Source organism: Vipera ursinii (assembly GCF_947247035.1).
Source record: "Vipera ursinii genome assembly, chromosome: 2".
In the NCBI taxonomy this organism is placed as follows: Eukaryota; Metazoa; Chordata; class Lepidosauria; order Squamata; family Viperidae; genus Vipera; species Vipera ursinii.
In genome coordinates this window covers 18,636,239-18,649,104 of record NC_139513.1, presented here as the reverse complement: position 1 = coordinate 18,649,104, position 12,866 = coordinate 18,636,239, and the positions used below count along the sequence as shown (strand labels likewise).

The 12,866-nt window shown below is 41.4% G+C and overlaps 1 protein-coding gene across 1 annotated transcript in view; it reads left to right on the top strand.

Moving 5' to 3' along the window:
• Nucleotides 1-2,436: 2,436 nt before the first annotated feature.
• Nucleotides 2,437-12,866, top strand: part of LOC310634753 (E3 ubiquitin-protein ligase TRIM11-like) — a 43,167-nt gene continuing 32,737 nt past the window's right edge. Inside the window, exons 1-6 of the mRNA XM_083353288.1 lie at nucleotides 2,437-2,878; nucleotides 4,750-4,845; nucleotides 5,423-5,653; nucleotides 6,869-6,891; nucleotides 9,279-9,397; nucleotides 10,252-10,279. Coding sequence (XP_083209414.1) covers nucleotides 2,465-2,878; nucleotides 4,750-4,845; nucleotides 5,423-5,653; nucleotides 6,869-6,891; nucleotides 9,279-9,397; nucleotides 10,252-10,279 — 911 coding nt within the window. The 5' untranslated portion in view covers nucleotides 2,437-2,464. The remainder of the gene's footprint in view (nucleotides 2,879-4,749; nucleotides 4,846-5,422; nucleotides 5,654-6,868; nucleotides 6,892-9,278; nucleotides 9,398-10,251; nucleotides 10,280-12,866) is intronic.

Here is a 12,866-nt window from a genome sequence, read left to right as displayed (position 1 = left end):
CCCTAGACTGCCAATTTCAATCATCCTCTCATCTGCTTTTTACTTTCTTTTTTCCCTTTCTTCACCCCAAAGAAAACATAACTCTGGATCCTGATACTGCGAACGCTTGGCTGTAGATCTTTTTAACATTCATATGTGTAGGCAAAATGTTAATATTTATTGCTAGTTCATGCATGATATGCCATACATCAAGGGTCCTCAAACCCCGTTCTGTGGACCGGTACTGGGCCACGTCATGCCAGCAACTGGTCCGCACAAACAAGCCAAGCCCCATCCGCGAGATGCAGGCAGCACACAAAACCACAGCCCCTCCAGTCTGCGGAAAAACCTCTCTCCATGGAACCGGTCCCTGGTGCCTCTGCCATACACTAAATAATTGGTCTATGACTTGAAGATTTCCCTCAGTAAATGATCCCATCCCACATTCTACATATTCCATATTGGTCTATGACTTGAAGATTTCCCTCAGTAAATGATCCCATCCCACATTCTACATATTCCATATTGGTCTATGACTTGAAGATTTCCCTCAGTAAAGGATCCCACATTCTACATATTCCATATTGGTCTATGACTTGAAGATTTCCCTCAGTAAATGATCCCACATTCTACATATTCCATATTCTGCATCTGTAATCTTCTGTTTCTTCCTTGGAGTCACCCAGGCTGCCTCTTGAGTTTGCCCAGTTTTAGAGCTTTTCCTGATCCATTTTCTGACTGGCTGGCTGGGAAGTGGGCAGTCCAGGCAGATCTTCCTCTGCCAGATCTTCATCTTAGAGAAAGGATTATAATTTCTACATTCTCCTTTCTCTCTGAGACATCCTATCAATTGCAGCAGTGGATTTGGGCTTTTATCTAGGGTTTCTCCCAATCTGTTTCATTCCAGGTTTACTCCATCCCTTCTCATAAATGTTTCCTTCTTCCCAGTTTTTAAAAAGCATTTTCCCCTTTAACAAGCTGGTTGGATCAATAATAATTAATCGGGAAATCCGTCCCATGGATGTTTCTTTCCCTCCAGGTTTTTTCAATATCTTTCCCTTTAGCAGGATACATGGATCAATAATTGATCAGAGGGGGCCTCCAAAGAAAGTTTGCTTCTCCCCAGATTTTTTAAAACTTTTCCCCTCTTTAATAGGATGCTGGTGTGGGAAGGAAAATCTGATTCGTATTTCAGGGGTGAAAAGAAAAACAAACAAACATCAGTGCTACTTGAACAGGAGGAACTTGTATAGGCAGTCTTCAACTTACAATTATAATTGAGCCCAAAATTTATCTTGCTAAGTGAGAAATTTATTGAATTTTGCCTCATCTTACGACCTTTCTTGCCACATTTCTTAAGCAAATCACTGCAGTTGCTAAATTAGTAACACGGTTGTTAAGTGAATCTGGCTTCCCCATTGACTTTGCTTGTCAGAAGGTCAGAAAAGGGGATCACATGACCCTGGGACATGGCAACCAGCATCAGCCGTCAGGCATCCAAATGTAAATCACGTGACCATGGGGATGCTGCAACGGTCATAAGTGTGAAAAGTGGTCATAAATCACTTTTTTCAGTGCCATTGTAACTTTGAATGGTCACTAAGTGAACTGTTGTTAATCGAGGACTACTTGTATTTCCAAGTCAAAGCCCATGGATAGTAGACTCTAAAATACGAAACATGCTAGCAACATTTATAATATTCTAAATTAGTTTCTTAATTGGTTTTCCTTGTTTACATTTTAACATTCTTATTAACCCGGAAAAAAATACTAATTAAATCAAGTGATGATTAAATCTTTTTCTTTATAATTAAGTTTACATAGTGAAAGTTCATGTATTTGTTTTTATAACTTAAAAGTATTTAATCCTCATGTTTGCTTGTGAATTTAAACGTTTTCTTTTCCTGAGTCCTTCGGGAGAAGGGCAGTATATATATAAAATATTATTATTATTATTATTATTATTATTATTATTATTATTATTATTATTATTATTATTATTATTATTATTATTATTATTATTATTATTATTATGGATTGTCGGCTTTTTCACCCTTCCCTCTCCCGAGGCTCCTGTCAGCCATTAGTAACTTTCTTAGAGCTTAGATTACTCAATATGCGATTTCTTATAAAACAGTTCTAATACACTTTATACAAATTTATAGACCCTTCCCACACTGGGACCAATTGATTTGGGATCCGTCCTATGCATGATGGCTTCTCCCCAGTTTTTTTTTAATAAAATTCCCTCCCTTTGACCAGCTGATTGGGCCAATAATCATTGATCGGAGGTCCGTCCCGTGAATATTTGCTTCTCCTCAATTGGTTCTTTTCAAAATACTCTGTTTTTCCTTTAAGAAGCCAGCGAAGCTGACCGCAACAGCCACAACAAATATTCTCGGTTTCCCAAAGGCGGTCACCTGTTTCGCAGGGAAAGGCGCGAAACTTAATTTTCTCTTTCCTTGTCCCGGCGGAGGAGACGGCGATGGCGGCGGCAGCGCCCATGCAGGATTTGCTGGAAGAAGCCACCTGCTCCATCTGCCTGGATTATTTCCAGGACCCCGTGCTCATCCCGGAGTGCGGCCACAATTTCTGCCGGGGCTGCCTGACCCGCAGTTTGAGGACGTCGGAATCGGAGGCTTCCTGTCCCCAGTGCAGACAGACCTTCGGGCCCCGCAACGTCCTGCCGAACAGGCAGCTGGCGCGAGTGCTGGAAGTGGCCAGGCGATGCGAAGGTCCTTTGGGCGAGGAAGGAGGGAGCTTTTGCCCGAAACACCGGGAACCCCTCAAGCTCTTTTGTAAGGACCACGAGACCCTCATCTGCGTGGTCTGCGACCGATCCAAAGAGCACAGGGGCCACTCGGTGATCCCTGCGGAGGAGGCTTTCCAGGATTACCAGGTAGGAATCAGCCATTCAGATCCTTGACCTTTCTGGCAATCCTTATATCAGTTTACTTGCTTCCTCTGCTGTTAGCAAAGTGGGGGTTAGCCTGGGGCAGATGCCAATGAGAACCAGACAGGAGAGGCTGTTCAAGCTGATGTTGAACTTAATTACGGCAGCCAGACTTTTAGTAGGGCAATATTGGAAGAAGGAAGAACTGCCGACTATAGAAGAATGGACTTTAAAAGTTTCCAACCTGGCGGAAATGGCAAAGATCTCTGCGTATTTGAAAGACCAGTCGCAACAGAGATATATTGTGGAGTGGAGAAGATGGATTGATTATATCCAGAATAAATATGGGACTAAAAAGTTTCATCTAGCATTTGAATAAGTATTGATGTGATATTTAAATTGCTTGTAGTTATTTTATAAGAGTTAAAGTGTGATAGATTTAATATTTTATTGTTGTTGGCATAAGGTAGACTATGATTGCTTGTATTTTTATACCCTGTATTGAGCTCTGGGAAGTCAGGGAGGGGGGAGGGGGAAGGGAGGGAGATGTTGGGGAGGGTTGGGGAGAGGGGAGGGGGTTGGGAGGGGTTTTGTCTTTTTAAAAAAAATGTATTGTAAAACTTTTCAATAAAAAAAGGAGAGGCTGTTCAAGGAACTTTTCTTGAAGTATGAAGGGTCTCAGCAGCTAAAGGAGCCAAGACCCCAACCATACACACATACAAATTTTATACAATTATGATAAGGCCCTAAAAATCACATATTGGCTCATTGACTCCTGCGAGTCCCTTGGACTGCAAGGCGATCAAACCGGTCAGTCCTAGAGGAGATCAACCCTGACTGCTTTTTAGAAGGCCAGATCCTGAAGGTGAAACTCAAATACTTTGGCCACCTAATGAGAAGGAAGGACTCACTGGAGAAGAGCCAAATGCTGGGAAAGGTTGAGGGCAAGAGAAGAAAGGGAGGACAGAGAATGAGGTGGCTGGACGGAGTCACTGAAGCAGTAGGCGTGAGCTTAAATGGACTCCAGAAGATGGTACAGGACAAGAATGCCTGGAAGAAAGTTGTCCATGGGGTCGTGAAAGTTCGGACCCGACTTCACAACTAAGAACAGCAACAACAACTTTGGATTGTATTCTACTTTACCTTCATTCTTAATACATTGCATATTTATATTTATGCTAATGAGCTTTCTTATCAAAAGGACTGTGTATTTTATTATTACAATCTAGAGGTTACCATACTTTATGTCTACGTTCCTTAGCTTCTAAACTTTCTTGTAACTTTCTTATTCAGTCATCCAATCAATCAGAACAGCTGGAAGGGAAGGCTCAAGCAGGAGGCCTTATACCAGGGCTGTCCAACTCACAACAGCACCTGATGTGTCAAGACGTATCGTGACCCTTTTGCCATTGCTGGCAATGGGGTGGGCGCGTTTTTGCTATTTTGCATCAGGCCCGCGGGCCGGCAGTTTGACACCCCTGCCCTACACCATTTCAGACATTTAAAACCTACAGTGATGAAGCACCCACAACTTCTGGAGGCAAAGCTGTTACACTGGTTAATTGTTCTCACTGTTAGGAAGTTTCTCCTTAATTCCAGGTTGCTTCTCTCTTTGGTCAGTTTCCATCCAGAGTTTCTTGTCCTGCTTATTGGAAAATAAGTTGACCACCTCTTCTTTCTGGCAGCCCCTCAAATACTGAAATACTACTATCATGTCACCTCAGTCCTTCTCTTGTTGCTAGGCAGTAGTGTTCCACCATTTGTCACATAAAAATTTGGATGCTTGGTAACTGGCATGTATATATCTTGTAACTTGGTGTACCCTCAGATGTAACTCTTTACGGAAAAGAAATTCAAAACTTGTATTTTCTCCTCAGATCAAGGTTGGGGATTGCCTGAAGGCTCAGAAGAAGGAGAAAGAAAAAATAGCTACATACAAAACGGACACAGAGCAAAGAGTGCAGGAGATGCTTGTAAGTATTGATCCAACGGTGAGGAGCTTCTGAACTAATAGGAAAAAGAACACAGTCTGCCATCTTTAATAATAGGCAGCCTATTATTTAATAATAGACAGTAAGTACAAGTTCTGACTTAAATAAAATTCAAGTTAACGACTGTGTTAGGGCACTGAACTTGTTCGTAACCTGGGGATTGTATCTTTCAGTTGTCACCATTGGCTGAATGAGTCACAGTTATGTTAAGGCACCTATGAGCCATGTTTTACAAAATGGGTTTGGTTTGCATAATTAATGCCAACCATATTTCATCTTACTGAAAAAAATGTGAACTCAAACATTTTTCTGACTACTTTTTTGGAATCCCAGATCTCCCAAAGAAAATTTTCATGAGAGATCATTTAAACTGGAGCCCTTTTTTTTTTAGAAATCTTTCCCCCTGCCCTTGTTAATGTAAAAAGTTTTTTTTTCTCCCTAGGAAATTCTACCACTTCACTTCTGGATTCTTCAGGGAATCTATTTATTAAAATTAAAATAAATATAATTAAAATAAAATAAAAATATGCCTTTTGCTGTTTCTGTCTTCTTGTTCTAGGACCTCATCGAAAAAGAGAAACAAAATGTAGTGGCTGAATTCAGAGAACTACAACTCTGGTTAGAAGGACAGGAGAAGCTTCTGTTGGCTAGAATGGAAGAGACGGAGAAGGAGATTATGGCTATAAAGGAGGAAGGTTTGGCCAAGCACATGGAGGAACTGTGCTCTCTTGACGATCTCATCCAGGAGATAGAAGAGAAGCATCAGCAGCCAGCCAGCAAACTCTTACAGGTCAGGCAGGAAGTGGAGATCATAGATTCACAGGGCTGGAAGGGACCTTGGAGGTCTTCTAGTCCAATGCTTTGCCCAAGGCAAGGAGTCTTTATACCATCCTGAAGAAATGATTGTCCAAACTATTATTGGAAGCCTCCAGTGATGGAGCAACCGTCATAAATATGAATCAGTTGCTAAGCAGCTGATTTTTGATCATGTGACCATGCTGCAACAATCTTAAGTGTGAAAAATGATCATAAGTCATTTTTTTTAGTGGTGCTGTAATTTCAAATGGTCACTAAATGAACAGTTGAAAGTCGAGGACCTTGTATAGTTGCTAATATTAGGGATGTATAGTATAATTCAGAAAAAGCAAGCCACACGAAAAGCAAGAATTCAAAGTTCAGGTCACTTTTATTTTATTTTATTTTTATTTTATTTTAATCCCATTTATATCCCGCCCTTCTCCGAAGACTCAGGGCGGCTTACAATTTAAGCACAAATCAATGTGCTTAGCAGTAGCCTTCATTCTATGTATATGCCTGCTTATTAGGGCTTTCGTCCCCCCCCCAGCGGCATTACTACAAATTTCCCCCAACAATCTGGGTCCTCATTTTACCTACCTGGGAAGGATGGAAGGCTGAGTCAACCTTGAGCCTGGTGGGATGCGAACCTGCACTAATTGCAGGCAGCTGGTGTTACTTAAGGAGGCATTAGCCCACTGCTCCACCAAGGCTCCTTGTCTATATTCTTCACTTGTCTATATTCTTCACAATTTTAGGAATGCCTGCTTGTGAGGGGACGTGGTGGTGGGTGTTCTTTTAGGGTCTCCTCCCCTTAATCTCAGGGCAAGGAGAACCCCAACACTGATGGCCTTCTGCAGACTCATAACCACTTAGATTTTCCAAATTGCTTTGATTCTGGAATAGTAAATGCAAGACATTTTTGTACTCTTTTAATGCACTATTTTATTTTTCACATATATCATAATCTGTATAATTGTGTTGGATTCAACCGGGGTATAATTTTTGTAAGACAAGGAAATAAAAATAATACCTCTCTAAAAGAGGTGGATGGCTAGGGAAAAAAGAGCAATGGGATTTTTTTTAAATGGAAGTCGTTTTTATGTGTGTGTTAGTGTCTGGTTGTCCAGAGGCTTCACACATTTCTTTTGTGAATTTAACTCTGCATAGGAAATGGTTCCTTTCAGTGTTTTGTCTCTTTTTTTTTTAGGACATTAGACGCATTTTGAAGAAGTAAGTGAATCCACCCCCTTCTTTACAGTCTCAGAAATCTGCGGTTCCTCCAGCAGTTTTCCTATTTTGGAAACTTCTGTTTGTATTTAACAGTCTTTTAATTTAAAGATAATGTACTGTATTTCAGAGCTTCGTAAATATTTCTTCAGACAACCCCAATACTGTACAATATAATTAGCAATATTTGATGAGGTGAATTATGGTTCGTTGCACTGTTAACCAGATGTTTAGACTGAATTTGGTATTTTTATCCAGCTATTGAGTCCTTTTGAAGTATAGACAGTTGTTTGACGGTATTAAAGGTATCATTGTAGGAGCTATTCCAAGTAAAGCTGCCTTTTGCAATTGTCTGATAGTGGTTTTGCCAATGCCGATGGTGTTCCAGTGGTGCTCCAGATGTTTTGGGATTACCCAAGGCATTTATTACTATTGGTACTACCTTTGTTTTCTTTTGCCACAGTCATTCTACTTCTGTTTACAAGTCTTTGTGTTTTGTTATTTTCTCCAGTTCTTTCTCTTTTATTCCACTGTCTCCAGGTAGTGCCATGTCCACTATCCAGACTTTTTTTGTCTTTCTTATCAATAATTGTTAAGTCTGGGGTGTTATGTAGCAGCAAATTGTTGCCTTTGAATTCTAAGGTCCCAAAGCACTTTAGCTTCTTCATTTTCTATCACATTGTCTATTTAATGATCCAATTATATTTTACTATAGTAATATTTAAGGGACGCGGTGGCTCAGTGGGTTAGGATGCTGAGCTTGTCGATCAGAAGGTTGGCAGTTTGGCGGGTCGAATCCCGAGTGCCGCATAACAGAGTGAGCGCCTGTTACTCATCCCAGCTTCTGCCAACCTAGCAGTTCGAAAGCACGTAAAAATGCAAGTAGAAAAATAGGGACCACTACGGTGGGAAGGTAACAGCGTTCCGTGCGCCTTTGGCATCTAGTCATGCCAGCCACATGACCAAGGAGACATCCTTGGACAAGCGCTGGCTCTTCGGCCATGAAACGGAGATGAGCACCGGCCCCTAGAGTTGGAAACGACTAGCACGCATGTGTGTGGGGAACCTTTACCTTTTACCTTTATAGTAATATTTAAAAAACCTTTTTGATACTGAGTTATTTGTCCCCAGGATTTATCACTCATTTTCATTAACAAAATCATTCAACATTGTTCTATCTGTCTCATTTTCAGTGAAAAAATATTTTCTGTAAGGAAGTCTTTTGAATCCTAGTTGCCGATTACACAATATGTCCTCTGTGAATTTTCTCTGCTCAAGACTAAACATTTACTTTCAGTATCTCTTCAAGGACCTGTTTTTAGGCATCTTTTTGCTCTTCTCTTTCCAGCCCCTTCTACAATACTTTTTAATATGTGGTACACAAAACTCAACCCTTCAGCATAGAAAAAAGTGGAAGTAGCACAAATCCTGATTTGGAAAGTTTGCCTCTGTTCATGTACATTTTTCTGGTAGATCACACTGTAACTCCTATTCATCCTTGGTTTGCATTTGGCTTCTCTTGCAACTAGGTAATCCTCGGCTTATGACAACAATGAGGTCGTTAAATGAGTGATCATTGGGCAGCGCCCAACTATACACTCGTTTTTGCCACATTTGTTAGGTAAATCATGTGGTTGTTTAAGCCAGTTACACGGTTGTTAAGAGAATCCGGATTCTCCCACGGACTTTCCTTGTCGGAAGCCAGCTGGGCAGAATCGGAAATGGCAGTCATGTAACCCTGGGATGCTGCATCTATTGTAAATACATGCCCGTTGCGAAGCACCTGAATTGTGATTACAGGGGCACCGTGACAGATGTCGTGCGAAAATGGTTGTAAGTCACTTTTTTGAGAGCCGTTGTAACTGGCTGCTAACAAATAGTCATAAAATGAGGATTACTTGTAACTGCATTTGTCTCTGTTAAATTTCACTGCATTGCTTTTAATCCATCAAGATCAGTTTGAATGTTATATCCATCTTCTAAATTGATTAGCTACCTCATCCTCTTTAGCGATTTTCAGATTTGGTAAGATACAATCCATTTTTTTTTGTCCAAGGGATTCGCAAAGAATTTTAAAAAGTAGGGATCTCCGATGGTGGTCTCTATTAGATCTCTCACTTGGCTGGATGAGGGTGGATGAGTGCAGTTCCAGGTGAAGCACCACATAAATACAACGGGCAGAACAGCCCAGTGCACACATTCTGGAGAGAGAGAGCAGTTCTCTGAGAATGGGCTGCAGCACGGATCCGAAAGTTTGGAAGAATAAACCTTTGTCTCAGTGACCGACTCAGACTGGATCCTTGTAGCTAGCCAATCCTCAAGCACCATCTGATGTTTTAGAAAGCTTCTTCCATGGAAGGATGATAAACAATGTTCTTTTGTCTTGCCAGGTACCAGGCTAAAAAAATGTATGAGAATCCGGTGGATTTACTTGTAGACCGGCAGTGGACAATCTGGGATTACAGTGAAATGACTGCACTTCTGAAAAGGGCCATGAAAAAACTGAGAGGTAAAAAAAAAAACAGCCTCCGGGGTTTTACGCTGGGTGACATTTTGATCCCAGAGCATCCAAGAGAGATTCTGGGTCAGTGTCACAAGGATCAAGGAGGGATCATTTCAGGATCAGTGGAAGAGGCCCCTTCATTTCTCTGGGGAAAGGCCTTGGGTCTTGACACCAGGAGGGGGAACAGGAGCTTTCTGCTTTCTCTCATTAAAGATGGGCCTGCTAAAAATGGGAACCATTAGCTAGTGATATTTGACCAATTACAGGTAATCCTCGACTTACACTTCATTTAGCGACCGTTCAAAGTTAACAATGGCACTGAAAAAGTGACTTACGGCCATTTTTCACACTTTATGACCCTTGCAGCAACCCCAAAGTCATGCGATCACAATTCAGAGGCCTGGCAACTGACTCATATTTATGATGGTTGCAGTGTCCCGGGGTCCTGTGACCATCTTTTGTGACGTTCTGACAAACAAAAACATTGGAGAAGCCAGATTCACGTCACAACCGGGTTCCTAATTTAATAACTGCAATGATTCACTTAACAAATGTGGCAAGAAAAGTCGTAAAATGGGGGGGGAGAAACTAACTTAACAAATTCCTCATATAGCAACATAAATTCTGGGCTCAATACTGGTTGAAAGTTGAGGACTACCTGTATATGGAATATATAGTAGAATATATTTATATCTGGTGGAATATACATAAAGAGCTATGACATTCTGGCTTGTGGCTTTCCTTATTCCTTATTTCCTGATTTGAGTCCAAGGAAGGGAAACCAGGGTATCTGTAGGGAGGCCCTTCTGTTGCTCCATTTCCAGTGAGGAGATGCTGAATCCCTCCCTTTTCTTCCCCAGATACTCTGGAAAGTGGACTGCAAATAGAGTAAGGTAAATATGAGTTATAAGAATTGCAATTGCTTGCTATTTTAAGCTCTGATGCCAGTAACTTTAGGAAAAACATAATAGAGTAACAAAAAAGAAAAATACAGGACTATGATGATCCCCCTTCATGGATTACTGCCTTGTCGTGGCGAAGGGGCTTGCGTAATTCAATGAAGCTATGAGCTATGCCGTGCAGGGCCACCCAAGACGGACAGGTCATAGCAGAGAGTTCTGACAAAACGTGATCCACTGGAGAAGGAAATGGCAACCCACTCCAGTATCTTTGCCATGAAAACCCTATGGACAGTACCAAAAGGCAAAACGATATGACGCTGGAAGATGAGCCCCTCAGGTCGGAAGGCGTCCAATATGCTACTGGGGAAGAGCAGAGGGCTAGTACTAGTAGCGCCAGAAAGAATGAAGCGACTGGGCCAAAGCCGAAAGGACGCTCAGCTGTGGATGTGTCTGGTGGTGAAAGGAAAGTCCGATGCTGTAAAGATTGTTTCTCCATAGGAACCTGGAATGTAAGATCCATGAATCAAGGAAAACTGGACGTGGTCAAACAAGAGATGACAAGACTGAACATTGACATCTTAGGTATCAGCGAACTAAAATGGACAGGAATGGGTGAATTTAATTCAGATGACCATCAGGTATACTACTGTGGGCAAGAATCCTTCAGAAGAAATGGAGTAGCCTTCATAGTCAATAAAAGAGTAGGAAAAGCAATACTGGGATACAATCCTCAAAATGACAGAATGATCTCAGTTCGAATCCAAGGCAAACCATTCAATATCACAGTAGTCCAAGTCTATGCCCCAACCACCAGTGCTGAAGAGGATGAAATTGACCAGTTCTATGAAGCACTACAGCACCTTATAGAACTAACACCAAAAAATGATGTTCTTATCATCATGGGGGATTGGAATGCTAAAGTAGGAAGCCAAAAGATAACTGGAATAACAGGCAAGTTTGGCCTTGGAGTGCAAAATGAAGCAGGGCACAGGCTGATAGAATTCTGTCAAGAGAATACGATGGTCATAGCAAACACTCTTTTCCAACAACCCAAGAGACGGCTCTACACATGGACATCACCAGATGGTCAACACAGAAATCAGATTGACTATATGCTCTGCAGCCAAAGATGGAGAAGCTCTATACAGTCAGTAAAAACAAGACCAGGAGCTGACTGTGGCTCAGACCATGAGCTTCTCCTTGCAAAGTTTAGGCTTAAACTGAAGAAAGTAGGGAAAAGCACTAGGCCAGTCAGGTATGAATTAAATCATATCCCTGTTGAATATACAGTAGAGGTGACAAATAGATTTAAGGAATTAGATCTGATAGACAGAGTGCCTGAAGAACTATGGACAGAGGTTCGTGACATTGTACAACAGGTAGCAACCAAAACCATCCCAAAGAAAAAGAAATGCAAGAAAGCAAAATGGCTGTCTGAGGAAGCTTTGCAAATAGCTGAGGAAAGGAGGGAAGCGAAAGGCAAGGGAGAAAAAGAAAGATACACCCAATTGAATGCAGAATTCCAGAGAATAGCTAGAAGAGATAAGAATGCCTTCTTAAATGAACAGTGCAAAGAAATAGAAGAAAACAATAGAATAGGGAGGACCAGAGACCTTTTCAAGAAAATTGGAGAAATGAAGGGAACGTTTAATGCAAAAATGGGCATGATAAAGGACCAAAATGGCAGGGACCTAACAGAGGCAGAAGAGATTAAGAAGAGGTGGCAAAATTACACAGAAGAACTATACAAGAATGAGCTTAACGTCCCTGATAATCACAATGAGGTGGTCACTGACCTCGAGCCAGACATCCTAGAATGTGAAGTGAAGTGGGCCTTAGAAAAGCTGAGCAACAACAAAGCTAGTGGAGGTGACAGTATTCCAGCTGAGCTATTCAAAATCTTAAAAGACAATGCAGTAAAAGTGCTACACTCAATTTGCCAGCAAATTTGGAAAACTCAACAGTGGCCACAGGATTGGAAAAGATCAGTTTACATTCCAATTCCTAAGAAAGGCAGTGCCAAAGAATGTTCAAACTATCGCACCATTGCACTCATTTCTCATGCTAGTAAAGTCATGCTTAAAATCCTACAAGCTAGACTTCAGCAGTATGTGGATCGAGAACTACCAGAAGTGCAGGCAGGATTTCGAAGAGGCAGAGGAACTAGAGATCAAATTGCCAACATACGCTGGATCATGGAGAAAGCTAGGGAGTTCCAGAAAAACATCTACTTCTGCTTCATTGACTATGCTAAAGCCTTTGATTGTGTGGATCATAACAAACTGTGGCAAGTTCTTAAAGAGATGGGAGTACCAGACCATCTTATTTGTCTCTTGAGAAACCTATATGCGGGTCAAGAAGCAACAGTGAGAACTGGACACGGAACCACTGATTGGTTCAAAATTGGGAAAGGAGTCCGGCAAGGCTGTATACTGTCGCCCTGCCTATTTAACTTATATGCAGAGCACATCATGAGAAAGGCAGGGCTAGATGAATCAAAAGTTGGAATTAAGATTGCCGGAAGAAATATCAACAACCTAAGATACGCAGATGATACCACTCTAATGGCAGAA